The following is a 23,181-nucleotide window of genomic DNA, read 5'->3' on the forward strand; positions in this document are numbered from 1 at the left end:
CGATTCCGATTCCAGTAGTACTTCAAACCACAAATTTAAATATGACCGCGTTTCCAATAGTCATTTGACTTTTCGCGCCGCGTTGTCGTAACAACAAAACACATTATCTTCTAGGGATTTGCGAGTACTCGAAAGATTGAGTCGAGTCGAGTAGTTGGTACTCAACTCCAGTGTTTCGAGTAGCATTACAAATGTCGAGTCGAGTCAGTTACGGTTACAGGGCTTTCGAGGCTAGTACGTCCAGCAATCTGCCGACAGGAAGCGCTATCATGAAACTCATGTAGTAATGCAGTTTTCAAAGCCGATAAATCATTCTAATGCCTTGGTTTGGTAGTTTTAGCTTGCTGTACACTCTATAGTTGTCGACGTGGGCGCCGAATACATTTACGCCAGCCGCGGCGGCCGATCGTCTTCCGACCCGGCGCACACCGATCCGACATCGGAAAAGGCTGGAATGAAGTCCAAAATCACCTTTTTGAGGATAGAGGCATGAAACTTAGCGTAAATACTCATAAATCATTACCAAATATATACTTATATGCCATTTTACATAAATACGACGCTTTAGTGATGATACAGTGGCCCAAACATGACCAACTTTTCAAAACCACGCGCGATCTCGTTAATCCTCGAAAATTTTTAAATTTATCCAGGTGGTGTTGCGTTGGTATGATTTTTATGGAATAAAAAACGCAATATTCCTTTCACTTCGTGCTTTGTCCTTACTTCCAATGACTTTTGGAGATTTTGGCTTTCATCTGTCTGGTTCACAACGCGAAATGGTCGACCCGTTTTTCACTTGAAATTTGACATAAAGTAGAAACTATCTTTCGTTTACGAAAAATATAACTCGGAAAATTTGAACCACAATATAAAGTAGAGAGTAAAGTTCTACTAACTAGTACTAGTTCTAAAGAGTACTAAGCAGAAATCATAGGAAAAAAAACGTTTGCGAAGAATAAGAGCGATTTTTCAATCGCGCGCCCAGGCTGAGCTATACGCCGCGGAACTCGGTAACTGAGGCCAATTTTTCAAGTTTTTTAAAACTTTAGTCTTGAAAATTGTCATTTAAAGCATGGATAATCGCCTTCATTGACTTAAAACACTAAACTGAGGGTGTTAAAAAGGGTTATGTATAAATCGACTTGACCATTTAACGCATTACTCGAGTGAAAATACTAAGGATTGGATATTTTTCGGAACCATCCCATGCATAAGAAATATGGCTCGGGTATTGAATTAAAGTGAAGAGATTAAGTCGACATGCTTAAGAGAGTGGAAAATGAACTGTTTCCTTGAAAGGCAACAACCGATACCCTTTTACCCTCTCCACCTTCGCAGTGGTGAGCCGCGCAGAAAGCAGAGTTTTCACATCACAAGGCATCTTTTAGCCTTTTTTGTTACTGCGTCCGTCCAATGTGATATTCATTTGTAGCTTTTAGTTTCTTTCTTGAACTTAAAAAAACAAGAGTTTTTAAGGTTGATTAAACGACGTGAGAAGTATAGATATTTTTGGCTCCACAAAACTAAAGCTAAGTTCTTTAGTTCATTTGCTTAGGCAACTTGAGTTCCAGGAGGATTCAAGATCCTTAAAGATCGATGATGTACTTCAAGTTTCTAAAATATTCCAATTTTGGGAAGAAAGTACTTGCCCAGCCACACAATTATGTAGCAAAAGGCAATTTTCTGCAGGCACCCTGGCGAAAAATCTGTGTAACAAATATGTGTAAAAATATGGTACATTATGTAAAATCACACATTTACTACACTTTTCTACTCACAAAGTTACACAAATCGTACAGTCTGTACATCCTGTACATCATTGATACCACAGCCGTACTCAATGTGATGCATCAGATGTTACACAGATTGTACCACTAAGTTACCAGTCTATTCATGCACCAGAATTGTACTCAAGATATACACATCAATCACTATTTTTGGGGACACAAATGTCATCACAATTTTACCACTGTGCCGCGATACCATTATATCATGTAATTATTATTTTTTAATATAAAGGATTAAATATCGTATTTTGAAACTTGCGCCAAAGGCCAAAGCGACCGGCGGCCATCTTGCATACCATGTCCCAACAGCCGTCGCGCTGAAACATTCGCAGCTACTGTATTTTGTGACTTTGCGAATTAAGCTATGCTGTAGAATCTTATTTCACCAGCAAATTTACGTTGAAGTACGCTATGGAAGAAGTAAATAATCCGTGTTTCGCAATGAAGACTGGCAAAAAGGAATTGGTAGAATACTATTTCAGGGACTTTTTAAATCGACGCCGTTTTAAGTTCCTGTCTGTTTCTGTGTACTGTATTACCGGGTAAAGTGGATCCTAGCGGCACGAAGAGAGATATAAGAATATATCCTTGTCAGCATCAACACATATCTGCTGAGCTGACCATGTAAATGTAAGTAAATGGAACATTTTTTCTATTCGTTAGTAAATCACCGAGGTTGTGCATGTAATCTTTCGTATGTACTAATACGATTAATGAACCGCTAATTTCTGTCCAATAAGTATTTAAGATTATTAATTACTATGTTCACAGTTTAATTACAATTTAGCATGATCTTTGCTTTCGCGGCCATAGTAAAAATACAATCCATTCAGACCGATTAAGTGGAAATATCAGGGTTCTCGCAAAAGAATCCACTTTGTTAGCAGTTAGTTATGGCATTAAAGTATCGGTCTCAATCTCAATTAAATCGTATACGAAGAGTTTTTTCTTGAAAATGTATAACCATTGGAAATACGTCGAAGAATTATAATAATTGATAAGCTGTTCAAAACATATAGCCATCAATTTAACTCTCTCCGATCATTATCATTTAGGTATTGATTTGTGCTTCAGTACATTTTTTACGAATGCCTAAATTGCAATGAAAGTCATAAAGAGTTTTAATGTTATCAATTTTCACAATTTGCTGGCAATTTCAGTAGAAGTTGGAATTGGGGCAGAAATAATATCTTCGGGAAATAATATTTCAACTGGTTTTAATATATATTGGATGTCAGCTTGTGAATGCATTGTACATAACAGGACATAACTGAATTGTCAATAAGACCTGAAGATGCTGGCAATAATGCTGGTGAAACTATTGTTATACAAAATGTCTCATGCGACAGATTCCTATAAAATATTATATCATCATGAATATTTACAATTCTGGAAAGACTTGACGCATCTACCTTTGAAAATGAAGATTACAATGTATATACTTTGTTAATTTCATTGCAGATTTCCGAGTTGGCCCTAATTGGAGGCAACACTTCTAAATAAATGATTTTAACGAACTATCCGGTATGTCATGAAAGACATCTTGGAAGCCAACTATAGCTGGATAGGCTACAAAAATAAAAGAGAATTTTCTGAGCTTGGCCTGAAAACAATAATTTTTGGTAAGTTTTATATTACATTTTTTCATCATTAGAGGAGAGATACTATCTGAGGCAATTCTAAATCAAAAGGATATTTCTTTGTGAAAACACCCCAAAAAACATCTATCCCTTTCTTCAGTAAGACTTATTTCTTATTAAGCTCTTCATCCCCACTACATAAGTTATTGGCTAACATATCTCTTCCTTATTTTCCATATAAATTGATCCTTCAAAAATTTTATAAATTACCTATGATGATTAATTGGACTACATGTTGTTGATATCATTGTCTTAGAGAATACCCCTTCTTTTACAGATGCAGTTTGACTTTATCACCTAAGTGCTTCATCTAAGGAATTAGAAAATTACACAAAGCATTGGCTTAGACAGCAACATGACAAATTTAGGGATGCCTAGAAGAAAGGCCATCATATTGATCATCCTAATCAGTAGTGCAGTTCTCACTTCTTTGTAGCATTAGTGTGTAATTAATTTTCCCATATTATATCAATTGGTGTTTTAACTTTTAAGTTATATTGAATAACAATATTACATTTCCTAAATATGATATCTTTGTGGAAGTATTCTGAAGCTGTTTATTAGTGTGGCTTCTTTTAAAATTCTGTTAGAAAATAAATAGAGTTGTGATAACATAAATGCATAAAATTACTAGAATTTATTTTTCTGTTAATAACCAAATGAGTTTGATTAATGGTTGCACAAAAGTCCGCAGAGGTGATGACCATGTTGTCAAAGCTGGCCAGCGATTTAAATGGAAGACATAACACTGGCTTGGGGAAGAAGAAAATCTCAGGAGCCTGGCTTCGTAAGTTACTTCAAATTTTATTTTACCTATTGGCTTAATATAAGTTGGCTGGAATCAACATGGTATGAGGTAAAATAAATAAGAGCAGTAACTTAAGGGGTAGTTATTTATGAAAATGTTGTGAAAAATAAGGTTCTCTCAACCACTGTTTCATTTCATTAAAAAAAAGAAAGATTGTTTTGACAGAAAGTGTAATATATGTTATGCATTAAACCAAATTTTTGTCCATTTTATCAAGTTATAAAATTTTGCTTGACAAATGTTCTTAATTTTACTTTTTCATTTAACAGGAACTATCAAGATCATCAAGAGGGAGTAGAGGAGGCAACAATTGATGATTTATAGTTCTTCTTCAAACAGCAATAAAGATTGATTTTTAAACATTCCTGCATTTATGTTTTTAATTTTAATCCTAATTGCATGGTACCCTTGTTACCATTATTGTACACCTGTGTAATAAATGGTACTATAGTGTACATCATGTACCACTGCAGACTCTGTACTCACTGTACACAATTCAGCGCCAATTGTTACACAAGTTACACACAAAACCTACACAGATTGGGCCACTTTACCACAAAGTTACACAGATTGTACACTGGAGTTATAACTATGTACACTATGGTTACACACAGCCTTCTCAGAGTGTACCATTTTCCTACACTAATGGTACACTCAAAAGTTACCATTAGGTTACACAAATGTCACCATTCTTTTTCGCCAGGGCAGTAATACTCTAACATGGAGACATCAAAACCTGCTGGCTGAACATGAACATGTTGGTTTTTCTGCTTGAGAATTTGAAAGGGCCAAATATTACCCAATTCATATAAGTATTATTTAATCTTAATTATAACTGTGAATATGACTTTACTCAGGGCTCTCCCTTGTAGCTATAAGTGGTCTTTTTCTTGGAGCCTATGGCGTCAGAATCGATGGAATCGGTATCGGTAGAATCGGAATCGAAAAGTCAGATTCGGAATCGGGATCGGAATCAATAAAATTTTGGAATCGACCCATCACTAGTAATAATACATACATTTTGACGCATATTTTTGTACGAATTATATTTGTGAAAATTGTAAAAGTGCCTAAAATACCACAACACGCGTCTTCGTCATCCCTAACGTCCAGTTGCAGCCTCCAGGTAGAAGAAATTTCCTCCCGAGATTCTCCACTTGATGATTACTGTGAAATCCGGGAAGGAAATATTTATCTGAAGCGAATATCACAGGTTTTTATGAAATACAGAGGAAACAGAATATTTCTTTTGTATTCCACGTGGATTTATTTAAGAAAGAAATTAGAGGGACAAGGTTTTATGGGAAAACCTCATGGCGGAGAAGTTAAAAACATTTTACCTTCTTCCATAAATGTTTTAATTGGAAAAAGTGGGAAATTAATTTTTTATGTATCGGGAGTTAAGTTTTTCATTGAAAACGAAATCTCTAAGATATTTTGACGGGTTGAAATACCATGAAGAACAAACGATATTCTGAAAATGTCAAGGAACAATAAAATTGTACCTTTCAATTCTTACTTGCCGAATTATATCGCTACTACAGGAGATTGCTTTAATTAGTAACCAAATCAATTTTTTTATATTTGAATACTTCCGGATTTTTGGAGACGAAATCTCACTAATCTCTGTGCTCTACACTTCCGTAAATAATATCCATTTCCCAATCTCGAAGACCGCCGTGATGCCTTGAGATACATCTACTTCCATGCGGCGGAGAGACTAAGCGCGGTGACACTCGGCTACCTAGGTGTTCAACAGTCACAAACCCAAGTCCCAAGTTGGCGAGAGGGTTCCCAAAATTTCAGTCATCTAAACCCCATCCCCTCCACACCGCCTCCCCTCCCTTCCCTAAACACTGCCCCCTATGTACCCTCCCTCTACTCCAAGGCCGCTCGCTAGTCGGCTAGGCTCGTTAGCCACGAGGCCGAGTTTTTGAGGAGTGGGGGGAAGAGTCCACATCTCAGAAGTGCCTGATGTACCCGGCAGCCTTAAATTCTGCCTCGGCAATAATCAATGCAGCAGCATTTTTTTCTCTGTGAATGATTTTCTGATTGAATGATTTCATGTTATTTTATGGATATGAAGTAGAACTGAGGGTGTGATGCACATTTTAAAAAAGCTAGAAGTTCCCGTGGAAATACCCCGTTAAGACGGTAAAAAGGCTCCGCTCCGCGGTGTCATAAAACGACTGTTTTCGCAGTAGAATCCTGAGGTTCAGGTATCGGAGAGTAAAGAAGGTAAGAGTCTCAGCTGGTGCCTTTCTGGTACTTAGGTCTTTTTTTAAGAGTCCCAGGAAAACAACTCACTTTTTCGAGGTTTGAACGCTTTTAATAGAAGCATGGTCTTCGATCGTATCCAAAGAAAACGAAATAAACTTCAATGAAACCTACACTTACCTCGGCTGAAAATCCTCCACTGTCTTCACCATAGACCATTTGAGAATCGGTGACTTGAAGTAAAACATAATAACGGTGAACGCTGAGCGTTAAAACCCACACAGTTTCAATAACCTTACCGCGTTGCGGCTAATCACACTCCCGACGCGCGGAGACGAACCCTGCCGCGCCATCGAAAAATCAAGATTTTTTCCGGCGTCGCAAACTTATTTCAAAGATAACTGCATAAAAACCTCAATAAATCTATAAAGAATGCTATCATATAAGTTACTCCGCGTGACTTTGCCGAAAACCCATTTGAAACTCTACCTAAATGTAAAACTTTGTCGAAAAACAGTATTCGCCATTTTGTAACTGAATGGTAAGACTTCATCGATGATATTCTTTAAGATTACGGAAAATCAAAGAAAAACACCATGGCAACAGATTATGTGGTTTTTTATTCCGCAATAATCCACCTATAACTTCACCATCCAGTGGCGCAGCGAGGGGGGGGGGGTTGGGGGTTAAACCCCCCAGAGCTCAAAGAAATATTAAAGTTTAATCCATTTTGCTTAATTGTATTGATATTACTAAGAGAATAGTGTAAGGATTCATAAAATATCCCTCAGAAAGCCGTAAAACTCACCATTTTGAACCGTTTATCTTAAAATTCCGCTATTTATTAATCTCGCACCTACCGCTTATCCTGGTGGCTATTCCATACCCCCACACACCCCGATATTAGTTGCAACTAAACCCCTCCCAGCCTTAATTCCTGGCTGCGCCCCTGTCACCATCTACTTACTTTGGAAGATTTTCAGAGAAAATTGAAGACGGGCGTTTTCATGGAAATTTGCCCACGTTTGAGCCTCTGTATCTCAGTAATGGGTGGGATCTATGTCAAGTGAAGTATGTATCCATAAATTTCAATCCTTTTTGAGTATATCTGCGAAGTTTCAAGTCTGTAACTCAAAAAAAGTCATTTTGTAATTTTGTCCAGCTTTTTCCCATTTCCGCCCACTGTGCGCTGTTCACGTGGAATGCAGGCGTCTTTCAGATGAGACGACGCTCTGCAATGCCGTGGGCCGTGCCGTGAACGGCGGCGGGTGGAAAATCGTTTAGTGTGGAAGTGGTCTTACGACTGACTCATGTACATACAGTGGCGCAGCGAGGGTGGGGGGTTTTGGGGGATAAACCCCCCCCTCCAGAGCTCAGAGAAATTTGAAGTTTAATCCATTTTACTTAATTGGATTGATATTCCTAATAGAATAGTGCAAGGATTAATAAAATATTCCTCAGAAAGCCGTAAAACTCACCATTTTGAATCATTTATCTTCAATTCCGCAATTTATTAATCTCGCACCTACTGCTTGGGTATTCCATACCCCCACACACCCCGGTATTAGTTGCACCTAAACCATTCCCCTCCCCCCAGCCTTAATTCCTGTGTACATTACATTACAGTAATTACATACACAGTAATTCTTCCACATACGAGCATGATACGTTGCGAGAACTCATTCATAAGTTGATGCAAGGCATCAAAAAGTGTTGCTATTCTTCAGAATGGAACACTGCATCACAATTTTGCATTAGCTCACAGCCACTCAGTTTATCCATGGTGTCGCTCTACTGGAGCGTTGAGTAGTTTATTGTTGAGGTTATAAGAACTATGATAGTGAAGCATGCGAATAAGTTTTCAATTAAAGTAACAATTCAAGCTACATCGCAGAATACAGATATATTTTGAACCGACTCACAAATTGCAACAAATTAACGGATGTCGTCTTCAGATATTGGGGGAGTTTCCCTATTGATCCTGATGCAATGCAGTGTGTAAACTGTGTAAACTACAAGCATATTCTGCACGGCCCTTCAAAATGCATCATTTCAATCAATGTTCAGTACTGCAGGCAACATTTCTTCCAAAAAAAAATAGATTTGACCCAGAGAGGGTAAAAATGTTGAATTTGTCAAATCAAAACCTCGAGAAAGAATAAGGGCCCGACCGATGTAATGTGATATGTTGGTCGATCATACATTCTTTAACAATGTGTTATTTAAACTTTTTTTATGGGCAAATAAAATTATGGAGACGGTCTTAAGAGTTTTTAGAGCTTTCCTGCTAATTTACATCTTTAGTGATTTTTTTTCATTCACTTCTTGTTATTGTTCATTTAAATTGCCATTAATTCATATAATAAGAGTTCGTCCTTGGAACCGAGTATCGAGAACTGATGGGGGAGGACCGGAACGGTACCGAGAACCAAAAAAATTTAAGAACCGATTCATCCTTAGTAGCGACGATTATGGAAAGCTAAGAAAAGATAAAACCCTCATATTTTGAAGACAGCAAACAATAAACTTGCTTATGCATCAACAAATATTTATTTTATATGCATATATCCCTGTGCTCAAAGTAATAATTTGATTCCAACAAGTGCATTCATGAGATGAATTGATATGGAACATTTTGGCAACATTTCATTTCATAGTGTGCACAGAGGAAATAATACTGGATATTTTATAGGACACACATAATCTTGGTAGGCTTTCAAAGACAAACACATTCACAAAGGTAAAATATTAATCTCTTCTCAAAACAGAATCACTTTCAGTCCAATATCTTCCATTTTTAACCACATTATTAGAGAAATAGATAATGTCAAAACATGTTATGGAAGTCACAGACAAACCCAACAACTATAATGAATACACAATTACTAATCACAAATAAATGAAGCCAATTAAGAGTAAATATGAAAACAGCAGCAAAGTGGATCTAGTATTGCCTTTTCAATACATCACCATGATAGCAAAGGGAAATAGGTCAAATATACCTTTAAATATTTCCTCTCCACTCGCCCACAATCAATTTCAAATTTTCAAAAAAAAAGGTGGCTTGTAATCATTAGGAAGGCAATGTGATATGAAACTCTGGCAATATTCAATAATTACACTAAATTGGAAAAAGTAATTCATTTTCCAGTGATTAAAATGTACTCATGTATAAAAAGCTCAACACCATTAAAAAGTGAAATCCACTTAACGCCAAAATCAACTCTCCACCACTACCTCAACAGAATTTAACCAATGAACAGCACCTTAACAGACTGGATTGATCCAGCATCACAACATGTACATGATGCTTAGAAGCAAAACTGCTGTTATCAGAAGAAAGTTGCCACGATACCTAATTAATTACACAGCACCAAGAAGTTAAACATACACCACTGATGGCACATAACAAAATATTGTCATTACAAGATTATTGTCAATGTGAACATACTGATCTAAAAAAAAAAAGGAAAACAACATATACCCCCTTACACAATATTATTGTCTTGTTCATTACAGCAAAAAACACCCATGACAATGCCAATTAGTGACCATATGTCATTGGAAACGACACGCAGTTCTGTTTGATCAGTAAGCTCGTAAAGCACTTATTAACCTACCATCAAGACATACAGATTTACAACACAGTGTAGAAAGAGGTAATTAAATAGTGAAAGCAAAAGAAAACATACAATCAACATAAAATGAAGAAAAATAATTTATTATTCCTATGTGTAACTCCCCAAAATTATTCTTCATTGCACTCTTCTTCACTAATCCAAATTTTGAAAAAATTAAACTTTCATCTACCTTCAGAAAATGAGTACTCAGCAGCAAGATCCACCTCAAACACAGTTAATATCCCACTTAATAACAGTTAGCCTTCAAAATCATAACCTTCATAACCAGTAAAAGATGTTGGGTCAAAAATTATGGGAAAAGTTTCCTGAAGATTATCCGTTATAATAATTCACTGAAAATGGATGATTAAAAATGAAGTACTATAAAATAAATGTCTGATATAAGAGAACAATAGGTGAATGTCTCTAAGTTGTATAGCTACTGATAAGAAGCCAACACATGCAAATACAGCAAATACATTGACATGATTGCACAGCTTCTCCAAATCTGTGTAGCAGCCCATACAAATGAGCTACCACTTTACATAACACCTAGGATTTATTTACGTGGATTTTGTTCACAGATTTGTTCATGGCCATAGGGCAATTAATCAAGCATTTCATACACAGTATGGGTAAATAAAATGTAGGCCATAGCAGTGCACATAAAAATTAAATCCCACTTTTGCTAAATAATCTCAAATCTTTGACCCTTTACGTCCTTGCTGACACATCAACATTTTACCAGAAAAAATGGTTCCATAGACACTTACTGAAAAACATACTAACAAGAAAAAGTGACTATTAGCAAAAACTTAAGCATTATATAATGGTATGGGATAAAATCCATCTTTAATTCAAAATAGCTGAACATTTTGAACAGATAAAAATATATAGACTGCATTCTCAGCTACTGATCTAGTCATTGGTAAAGAAAATATATGCATTCAAAGAAAAGGAATTCGTAAGACTTTTAAGCCCAAAATCCATGAGAAAACACTTCTGCAAAATTAACATAAGCAGGGACAAAGGTTTTAAAACTTCACTTACTAAATTAACAGTGCAAGAATATATTTCATATGCAGTAGTAAACTACACACTTCCTTTAATATCGACAAACCGGGTTTCAGCAGCCATTTTTGCGTCCCATTAATGACAAAAGTCAAAAGCTGGATTTTTTAGAATAATTTGAAATGTCTAATTGTGAAAGTCACCTTTTTTCATTACCACCTATAATCATTTCACCTATGTATACCAAAAGCCACTGCTTTCCCTACCAAAACCCATAAACCCTCCACCAAATCCCCTCAACCTGGATGATTGTACTCCTCAACAACACAAATACAACTTCACCTTCCATTTGCCTGTTTTAGCCCAATCATCTCCCCTTCACAGCTCACTCTGTCCCCTGGTTCCCTTTCATTTACAAATACCCAACCGCCACATGACATCGTAAGTACCTAGATAATGGCACTGAGATTCTGATACCCAAGTTGGTTGATATTAAATCAAAAGTGGAATTTACAATTGTGTTTCATAATGAAGATTTAACAACTTCCTTAATTCCGCGCCTGAAACGATATCTTATTTCACAAAATGTGCAACAAGGTTAGTTGCTGACAACATCAAAAGTTGGTCTAATATATTATTGTTTGAGTGGACACTTATCACCAGCAACAACAATGCTGATAAAAAGGTTTCCACATTTAAAGACAAATATGGATGCAATGCTTCTAAAATGACGCAAGCATTATCAAAGGCAATGAATAAATTTCAAATAAAGAGAAATTCCAACCCACATATTTCATTTAAAATTCCAAAAATATGAAACAATTTGAGTATGATTGAATTAACATGCAAAAGCAGAAAGAATAATTTATAACATCTAACTACAAGCAACGAGAAATAATTTTAATAAAAGTTTGTTCCAGGCTTATTTGGATTTCCACCACATTTGAAATTATACCCATGCAGGAATGTGAAGTGCACCCACAAAAAAGATACTCAGGCAAAGAATTTTCCCCAAAAATAAAATGCCAGCTACCACACTGAAAAATTGGTTCACGACCAGTGAAAAATTTATTTATGGCGTTCACATGATCAACTGCTAATTCAATCTCATGGTAAATAAAAGTCCCAATAAAAATCAAGCAGAGTGTTCATGTGAGATGGTTATTGTCTCAAGAGATGCATGGTCCATTAATAATAAAGAAACAGATAGAGAAATATATATATATAGTGGGAGGCTAATAGTGAAAAAATAAAATGAAAATGGAATTATTTTTCACTTTACAAGATGTTCAAAGGCATTAATCTGGCAGAGGTATGTCGGAAAATAGGAACAAATACACTAATACCACCTAGTCCTGCAATTAATAAAAGCCGATACATAAATGCTATGAGTGAAACTGCTGTGCCACATTATTAAGTGAACTGTCTTAGAAAACTTCACAACTGGGAAAGAATCAAAACGGAAATACATTCCTTGGCAGTTGAAATTTGGTATTGCACCAGGTAAATACTTATTTATTACAAAATCAATCCAACGCTGAAATCTCTTGTCAATCAACAACATGACTAAAAATTCACCATTCAATTATAAAACAGCAAAAAACGAATCATTTTAGTCACAGCTTCATGATCAATATCCTTAATGCCATAAAATTAGGCATTAGGAAAACTCCCAGACATATGTATTATCACATTTAGTAATCCCTCCCATATTCTAGCTAATTGACAGATCCTGGAGGGATGATCACCCACACTTTACAACAAGTCAATAACATTTCTAGAGAAGACACAGACATTGGTAAAGAGAAATGAGTGTTTGTCTTCAGGCTAGAATGTACTACCTTGCTTGATGACATGTGTTTCAGTCGACGCACGAATTCACAATGTTACAAGCATTCCATCCAAACAAGCCAATGCACATGCTCCTAAGTTGATCCCCGTATTTTTCATGATTCCCAAAGATATGAACATAGTCCATTTTTGGGATGAAAATATATCTTGCGAATGTGTTTCTTGACCACTAAAATTGCAGGATTGTTTCCAGTTCGCATGTAGGTCAAACAAAATATTTAGCATTTCACCAGCATTCTGACAATTATATTATCATCCTCAAGGCTTAAAGCTTACATAAGAAGCTCAGAGAAAAAATCAACTATTAAGTATTGAATAAATCAAGTTAAAATGTTAGAGGCGACTAATTATTTATACAACAAACACTACAATTTTTTATCTTTGCGTTGATCTTTATTTATACTTTTTTGTTTCATCACTTATTGCACCCATTATTTTATATATTTCATTATACTGTTTGACGAATACTAAATGGTTGATTTTTGCCTCCCAGTTTCCTAATTAATCTCCAAACACTGAGGATGACAACATAATGGTCAAAACGTTGGCAAAGAACTAAATAATCTTTTATTAGCCAGCCCTGAAGATAAACTAAAAACAATCCTGTAAATATGTCAGTAGATCGTATTGAGGAAATTTGTTCATCCACCAAAAAAAGTATGCTTTTGCTGAATAAGAATGAATTTTGGATCAAATTAGGAGTTGATACGCTCACAGAGGGACAATATTCTGACTAATACAGCATTATTCAAACAATCTTGAAATCTGCCAACTAACAGAATACATCACTTCCTGGCTCTACACCCATATTACCGACATTTTATATGTACATACATACACACACTTATTAATATAGTTACATCCACTCTTTTCTAGACCGATAGTAAATCTTTCTAGTCATGCAGACCTTCACAGTTTGCACTTTTGACTATGTATTCGCCCTGACGTTCAACGCCCAGCCATTCAGCCCCTCTGGATGCCCATGAGCTTCTCGGCCACGCCCAGGTAGTACACCATCTGCGCAATGCCAAACAGGGGAGCGATCACAATCATACGGCAGGCAGCACCTTTGAAGAATGCGCGAGGTCCCTCCTCTCTCATGATACGCCTGCAAAGAACATGACATTACACATTCAGCTGGCCCCGTACTTGGTGTTACTTCATGTATAGTAATAGTATACGACTACTTTTGCATGAGATTAAAGTTCTCTCCAGTTACCAACATATCATGAGCCCTAATTCTAGGAATTATTAAGCTAAGCTACTATGTAATTGGCTTGAGGGAATGGGAGAACATAGGGAGGAAATCCACATGACAATTGAATTTGGATGGAAAAATACATAAATCTGTTTTTCGATTGTTTAAGGCAATCATCAAAGGGGAGGATCACATGAGCTAACATTAGCATGACCAGGGGGATCAATTTGATCACTTTCGGATTTACTATGTGATAATTTTGAAAACCACTGAAGTAAGTGTAATTTTCTCATATGACTTTTAAACATGAGATTATTAAATAAGCCAAGAAGAAACATGAGACTTTGGTTACTTTTTGAGATAATGTCATTTTTAATTTAAATGTCCATCAGTGTGGGGGCCAGAAAATGTGCTAAACTTACACTTCCCAGCAATAACAATGAGATTACTAAAAAGATAAAAAAAGTTTGCATGCCATCAGTCAATTAAGAAATGAGAGAGGTTAAACACAGGGCACTCCATTTAAAATAGAATGAGAGTTCTTTGAGAGAATAATGTTCTTTGAATTGGATGACAACATTTTTAATTGGACAAGAGAACTTTTCTGGGAGCCAGTGCATTTAGGCATTAGAGAGAAGAATACAAGGGATGAACAGGCTACGGCTGATGCCATCCAAATGATGTCCCTAACCTGCATGTCCCTTCAATGGGGATGGTCGCGATCTGAATGCGGGACCTTGCCAAACAAATTTCTCAACTACTGCCACAGAAATCAGGGTAAAAGATTGCACGTGCTTACACGAATGCATCTGGAACATTTTTATACGGAATCTCCCCTTCCGCTCGGGTCAGCAACTGCAGACGAGTCTTGACCACGTCCACCGGATTGACGGCAAATGCTGAGAAGGAGCCCGAGGCACACCCAGCCAGGAATGAACACCAGAACACTGCCTCACCTAAAAGAAGAATTAAACTATAGATTATTATTATTATTACTGACGATTGGGTCAGAAGCATCGATCCAAATTCAATTCACAAAATCCCATCAGGATCAGGCATTTTAAAATAATGCTTTATAGGAGTATGCATCTTGCGTGCGGGAGTAAAAAGATCGGAGTTCTGTTTCTCTCTCTCTCCATATGCACAGACACACTGGATTACTTGTCCTACCCCAACTAAGCTTTATTTCTATTGCAATGATTTTCAGTGAAAATAGTCAACAAATTTTATCTCCAGCATTGAGCCACCCAGAATATTTTAACACATTCAGTCATGTTCAAAATCAATGCCAATCACTTACGACTTCAACTGCAATCCGCTCTTGATTAATTGCCTTGAATTGAATGTGCTTATGATTTAAGTTAATCGGTGATTCCCAAGCTTTGTTTGTGATCAAGTGTTGGTTTAGCTTTCTCACGGTGATTATTTAAGAGATAGAATTCTATTATTGGAATCATATCCATTGAAACTGAAAAAACATTTAGATCACTATGAAAAATCATCAGAGTTGCCATGTATGCCGTGTAAGGATACAAAATTAGGGTTTAAGACCCAATAATCCTGGTCAAGGACAAATATTTCAATACAAGACTATTAAGGGAAGCCTAGGAAAATATAAAACAATTACAATAGACTCATGACAGTGAGTACGTGATTCTTGGCAGCCAGTATTATGGGTAAATAAAAGAGCAGTCCAGAGTGTTCCACCTTTGCCCATCACCCTCTTCACCACCGTGAAGATGCGAATTGATGTGGTAGTTTTGGAATGCATGAGCCCTGAAGAAATCTCCAGCTAGGAAGGAGAAACCTCCGCTAGTCAACATTAACGATGGGGGCAAATAATGGGGGTGGGGGTCAGGATTGCCACCCCAACCTTCCCTGTAATTACTAGAAAATTTGACAAGGTGGTAACCATTACCCTAGGCTCACCAATAGAAGTTTCTACTTCACCAGATTAACAAACAACACTTGAAAATAATCGATAAATCTCTTAAAGCCGCTTTTCTACTCATAATCCTCAGACCTCAGACGTGTTATCACAGAGGTACATATTGTGTACTCACCAAGACATCACATTAAGTTATGAACTGCCCTCCCCAAAACCATAACCTTAATCCACCACTGATATGCACACCGAAAACCCCAATAGCATTGTCAAGAAATATTTAAACATCAGAATTTTTAAAATTTTGATTTGAATGAATACTCTGCTTTCAATTTACGGCACTCCCAAGTACCTGACTATAGCCATCGCTCTTGCGAGGGCCATCTGTATTTTGGAAAAACATTTATCTTTAATTTAACCTATTCTTCAAATACATCATAATTTATTTGTATGAACAATAAACCAGTGTTATCATAATTAGACCACCACCATGAATGGCAAAAAAGATTAAGTAAATATAAATTATGCTGAAATTTTAAGCATAGTAACATTTCACATGTTTCTAATGCCTATAAAATTTATCAAACATATTTCACAGTTACAAAAATGAGGAAAATTCTTTTCGAATGCTGTAACAAGGCATCAGCTAATGAGCCAATGAAAAGAGGCATACCTGGACCAAATTGACTTCATTACACTTTTGATTGGCATCGTGGTAGAGACTTTTCAAGCGCTAATCAGCTCACCTGAGCCATCACTCTTGCGAGGGCCGAGTGCGTTGAGATGAGCAAATAGGGGGAAGTAACAGATGGAGAAGAGGACGTCACGCATCATTGTGGCCGTGGTCCCTTTGTACAGGCCCAGGATTCCCTGGGTGCGCAGCAAGCCGAGCGCAACAGAAGTCGCAGACACCTTCGGAGCTCCGCCTGCATGCAGAAAAAGTAAAACACATTGGGATGAACCACAATGTACAGAGCTAGGGAAATGTTCAATCCACACCGTTTCTCGACAAAAAGATGAATATTATGCATGGAATAAAAATGAGAAATCACACTTCACTGAATTAATGCTAGGGAGTCACAGATACAACAATCGAATCAAAAGTTTCTAATCAATATTACAAGGGTGTATAAGAAATTTCATTCAATACAGAGAAAGCCAAGTCTCTTCACAGAGAACTATTGTGATAAACCAAATTCAATCTCCATCAACAATTTTAAGATGAGAAGTACATATATCAATCAAAAGCATATGGAGAGAACCGCGAATAACTGCAGCCCAAGCTATGTATGAAAATTAAGGAGCTCCATTATGGTATGAAGGGAAGCATGGTAGCATATTAGATACTAATCAAAGGGTCTCTGGTCCAAATGCTAAGTTCAAGGTGGTCTACGGAAAGCACCCTAAATATAAAGATTTCATAATCCTGTGGTTTAGTCTGGGGTGAGCCCTACCATCACCTATCCAAACCAACTAACCCAACAGAGTGATAGGAACACAAGCTCACCTGCTTTGGCCAGCCTTCCAGCATCCTGGAGTTGAATTTTCAAGAGTTCCATGGGTGTGGTGATGACTATTTGGCAGAATCCAGCACAGCCTCCAGCAAGCATTTCCCTGGCAAGGGGAAGTTTCCTGAAAACAGATGGGAAATTAATTCCAAAATTACAGCGGACAACACAGGAATATGGACAGATGCACATACAATAACTTCCATACGTATGTATATGTTTGAGGTTGAATGGGTAGGCACAATATCTGTTTAATTTCACACATTCATTGAAAGAGAAAATAATGTCAGCAGCCAAATTCAAAGTTCACAAAGCAAAATTTTCATCTAAAAAAGTACAAATTTATGACTTTACAAAATTTTGCCTTCAAGAAAAATTTTGAAAGACATATTTTGCAACACAATCTGGGTTGTTCTATCAGCACTTTGATAGGAAATATCATTGGAAAAGTAAATGAATGCCCTTGCCCAAATGGAACTCACCCTTGGCCTGTCGACAGGTGATGACGGAAGAAGTCATTTGCTGCCAATTTTATAGCTTTCTCTGGGGTTATGAGCAATATATTAACTGCTGATCCTAAAAATGATATAATCCATGCATGTTAATCATAATATGCGTGTAATGAATACATAAGCAATTTATGCAAAGTCAAAACCAACGTCAAAAACACAACTTCATTAACCCAGTAACGCCTGAATTAAAAAGTATCTGCGATTTTTGTGGTAATCATATGTTTTAATACCTATGAAATTCCGAGTCATTCAGTGCAAATTTTATTCTTTTAGCACTAATAGTTACCGAGATACAGCCTGGTACCATATGGTACCGCTAGGCGTTTAAGGGGTCAAAAAATCGAAATTTGAAGAACATTTCGGAAATGACATTTTTAAGCCAGAAACGTTAAATATTCATTATTTTCCACAAAATACATTCATTTTCACCCAAAATTACGCTCAAATATCGATAATGTTCAATTAAAAATTAAATAATAGTGATTATAAAACAGAAGCTATGTATAATTGACGTAGAAATCAAGAATAACATGATTTTAGCGTTTCACTCAGTCGTTGCCGCACATGGAAATGAACAATGCAGTCACTGCAATGCATTTCAAGCATTCTGTTCTTATCCTACTGGTTCAGTTTTAAGGAGCACACTATCCCCGCTGGGCTTGGATTCTATTTGTTGGTTGTGCCCGTCGAACCTTTCAGGGGCACTGGAAAGAAGATAGGCCGCTGTCAGTTGAATGCGTTCTTTGAAACATGAATCAATTACAAATCTATTTCTTTAGCCAACTACCCCATTTCAGTCGCACTTCTGGTAAATTGAGCACGTCCTTGATATTTTAGGGGATCCTTGTATCCACGTGTGATTATACTAGTGCCCATGGGAAATCAAGCTGAGTTATGCTTTTTCAGGATTTCCGCATCAGCATCCATGCGTTGGGCGTCATTGCATCTAGAATCCAAGTAAAAATGGGCCACCACCATTTTGTCACCCTCACACTATCTTTCCCAATTCCTTTTTCGTTTCCTGAGTTTTACTAAGTAGCTATCTGAGCTATTGATGCACCACACTTTCTAGCCAAACATAATTGGCCCCCCCGCATGAATTGCTAACAGCCATGTCTTCCAAATGAGAACATTATCGACTCATTGAAACTCAAGGACTGCTTTTCTCTGAAATATCCGCCGAATCTTTCTTTTGCCATGCCCATAAAAGGGCGAATTTCCACATCTTATCTGATTTACCCATAGCGGTGTAATCAGCGCAGTGAATAAACCTAAGAATTTGTAGAAATCTGTCACGTCTCATTGTGTAATAAACAAGATTATTTCTGGCGTTTAGTGCTGCCTCACAATAGAGCCTTTTACTGGGAGTAATTTTAGGCCAACTTAAAAAAAAAATTGCAACAAATATTTTCGGTACCGTACCTCATGTGTTATATTTGGGTCATAGATGCTGCAGAATTGTACACACCTATTCGACTCTAACACTTAGTACGTAAGGACATTTTCGTCAAAGAACAGTTCAAATATTCTATTTAGGGATGCTTCATGAAACAGTGAGTTGGTAATCAGGATTACGAGAAATCCTTTCGTGCTTCACGATCTCTTCATCATCAAAAATGCGTCCTTCCTCCCTATTTTTTAACCTTTTGGATGCTTTACGGCTCGGTCCAGCTTCATTACACTTTTGAAAATTCTCAGACATTTCTTGAGATAAACTCAGCTGACTGTCCACCTTTTCGAACAACTTCAAATTCGAACAAAATTAGCGTCCACTCGTAATTCAATATTCCTCAGTCAGAAGGAAGGTATTCATCCTCTCTTTGCAGCAGTACATGCTACATTATAAGCAGTATGTGTAAGTTATTTCGGTTTTACTAGCACATGAAAGTTTCTTATTATGTTTAAGCTCTCAAAAACCCAAATAAATTACAATAGGTGACAAAAAAGTTACGTTTAGCATTGCGCTACCGGCTGGTACATTATGGTACCGCTAGGCGTTAATGGGTTAAATGTCATAGCAATCATAAATTTTTCAATCACAGATAACTGCAGGAAATAAACTTGTGTCCCTAAATTAAGACAGTTCTTCAGTTCTTATTCCCATCGGTTAAGATTAGAACTGCTATCGGCACAGAAACCAAGAAAATCTATTTGTGACTGTTCACTCTGATGCAAAAATTCACCAAAGGAATTCAGTGGGAGGTATGGAAAGATAAGTGATGACAAAAACAAAGTCTTCCTCATTCAGCCAAAATCTCAAAATTTTAAAATGAAAAGATTTAATAGTAGTCCGATAAAGCCAAATCCTTTATGTGCTTCATTTCGGACCTCATTGCAACCAACATTACTAAAACCCCAAAAGAATTTTGAAACTTTATAACTTTGCAATCACCCTACTGCATCCTCTCTTCCTGAGAAATTCATGCAGAGGAAAGTACATTGAAACGTGAGTCTCAACAGCTGTATTGATTGGGTAACCACTTCTATCTTTGCTGTCGGCCAAAACATACCTCTGTACATTCCAAAGTACCCCTCAGCCCGGTATGTCTTCCGAAAACAGTCCAACCTGAAAGGAATCAATTTTTGTACAGCATTCTATAGTGCACAGTCGAATGCCTACCACGAGACATTGCTTGATATCATTTACGTTAGATACATACATTGATGCATACTGCTTCTCTCCATTGGGGCCAACCTTTTGGTTTTGCAGCCGCGTCTTGACAAGATCCAGGGGGAACACACACGAAACACCAATGATGCCTGCGATTCCGCCATTGACGATTTTTGGAAGCAACCTGCGAACAAATATTATCATAATTAAACCATCCAAGGCAAATGAAATCATCCACATAAATAACATCATTTCCCATTGCATAAAATATTTAATTTGTACCCAACGTTTGTCTCCTTCGGGGAACCCCTATACAGTCCCCCCCCTGTATGATGAGTCCCCGTGAGGAAGATGAGGGAATGGTTTTTGGATATTATTCAAAGCCCTACAGGAATAGTGATGGATAGGGGAATGGTCTTCAGGAGAAACCAATGGGTGGGTGGGAAATAATAAACCACCAATGGACAAACAGGCAGGATGGACAGGGTTCTATAGCTGCGGAAACATACAGCAGACAATTACAATTCACCAGTACCAAAGTATTCTCCCTTTGTAACTGCATCAAGTACGAGGCGTAACCAATCTAATATCCCAGCATTTTATTCCTTTTGTTACCGGGAGTAACAACGCCTTAGTAATTAAGCACACAACATTCATTTAACCCAATCCATTTCGACATTTGCAGGGTCATTCTCAAGAGTACAAATTCATGGAGACTGGAGACCTGTGGAGTTATACCCTTAAGAATGACAAAGTAAGTGCCGAAATCGGTTGGGTTAAATAATCGTTCCGTGGAAAATTACTGAGCCGTTATTACTCCCATTAACAGGACTATATTCCACGAAGCTGAGGCCGCAATGATTGGATGACTCTTTTATTTCCCTGATATAGTCCGTCACGTAAAAAAAATGTTTCACGCAAAAAAATTAAAAAAACAGAACATACACGACCTAAAAAATTCTTACTACGTAGCGAAAAATCTTACAATTACAAATGACTTTATTCGGGCTGATAAAGTTATAGATGGCACTCAAATTTTTGGTAGATGCTACGAATTTCAGGCATAAATTTCAAACAACTGTACCAAAACCTATTATTGAGGCGAAGAAAGTACATGTATAATGAATTCTTTCTATGAATAATAATGTATGAACCTTAGGATGCTCCAGTTCCACGAGAGACACAAACGGAGCGAAAGAAGATTAAGTCGTAGTGGCGAGGAAAAAAAAACAAATCCTCGTCCTGAGAGAACGGCAACCCGCTATGCTTTTGTTGCACGCAGAATTGCCTAATTTCTAGAGTCACGCGTGAAAACTACATATTGGGTTGGCAGGTGCTCTCAAAGGCCACATAGATTATGCCCCCGTCACTAAGTGTTCGTCTCTTGAAATCAGCGTTTACCTCTCACAATTGAGAACGGTCTCTTCGTCTAACGATCATTCCTCGCTTTAAACTTAGCCTTCATGTTACGTAATAATAATATAAAAAGACATAATAATAACAACAAAAAGGCAAAAATGTATTGCTGATATACCCTTGTGTATTCCGTTTTTACGTATTTTAAAAATTCCTAGACCAAAGTTCTTTTGGTAACTATGTACTTATATCGAAACGCCAATTTTCGTGACTCACCGGTGCAGCTATATATATATATGGCCTTCGGCTCACTCATCTGGCTCACTCATCTATCGAAGAGTATATACAAAGTTATACTATATATTATTATTCATTTACTCCGAGTAAAAACTCGCAGAATGAGTCGACTAATTTCACGATGACGACCTCGACAGCAGCGTCCTATTAGAATAGATTCGTAGCTACTAGAATAGCCGATCTTCCGATGGCCTTCTCCTTTAATTATCCCCACGAGGAAAAAATTAAGCTTCCTCGACGTGGACAGGGGGAAGTGAAATTTGGCCAGACCTCAAAGGTTCAATCGTGAGTGTAGAGGGACAAAACAGCAGACAGACGATTCGATTTTCCCTAGAATCTGGCTCTGGTACTGCTTCCCGAAGTGGCCGTTCAAAGAGGGAATTTCCTATTACAACCGAGCCAACAATCGAGTAATGGCGAAAGACAATGATCTCATATGACGAACTATATACAATTGAGGAGACACCTAGAGGTAACGGCCGCCGTGTTTTAAAAAAATCAGCTTGAATTTCCACGTATGTCTCCGAGGTGTGTCGGAACATCCGAATTACGATTATCACACGTTTGACATTAGAACGCCTATTTTTGTGTACGTAGTAATTGGGAAACAAGAAAATTTTCTTATATCATCTTATGTGGGCTGTTAATACTTGGTTGATAGCGTAAATTTCTATATAACAATTACTAAAGTTATCAATCAATCGCTACTGTTGGTTCCTGAATCGTTTTATACCGCTATAAAACAATATATTAGCACCTTGTTGTAGGAAACAAGTCCATCACAATGCTTTTTATTTCCCATTTCCCTGGTTATTTTTCTCTATGATACTGTAATGCATTGATGTTCTAAATGAAAGAGCAGTGGCTCATAAAATAA

General features: G+C 37.1%; 1 protein-coding gene across 1 annotated transcript in view; it reads right to left on the reverse strand.

The window, feature by feature from the left end:
- Positions 1-8,986: 8,986 nt before the first annotated feature.
- The window catches only part of LOC124173071 (mitochondrial glutamate carrier 1-like), a 50,713-nt gene continuing 36,518 nt past the window's right edge, over positions 8,987-23,181 (reverse strand). Inside the window, exons 2-8 of the mRNA XM_046552585.1 lie at positions 20,701-20,835; positions 20,551-20,606; positions 18,011-18,104; positions 17,528-17,652; positions 16,767-16,946; positions 14,935-15,091; positions 8,987-14,045 (exon numbers count right to left, since the gene is read on the reverse strand). Of these exons, the coding sequence (XP_046408541.1) occupies positions 13,901-14,045; positions 14,935-15,091; positions 16,767-16,946; positions 17,528-17,652; positions 18,011-18,104; positions 20,551-20,606; positions 20,701-20,835 (892 nt within the window). The 3' untranslated portion in view covers positions 8,987-13,900. The remainder of the gene's footprint in view (positions 14,046-14,934; positions 15,092-16,766; positions 16,947-17,527; positions 17,653-18,010; positions 18,105-20,550; positions 20,607-20,700; positions 20,836-23,181) is intronic.

Source organism: Ischnura elegans, chromosome 1 (assembly GCF_921293095.1).
Source record: "Ischnura elegans chromosome 1, ioIscEleg1.1, whole genome shotgun sequence".
In the NCBI taxonomy this organism is placed as follows: Eukaryota; Metazoa; Arthropoda; class Insecta; order Odonata; family Coenagrionidae; genus Ischnura; species Ischnura elegans.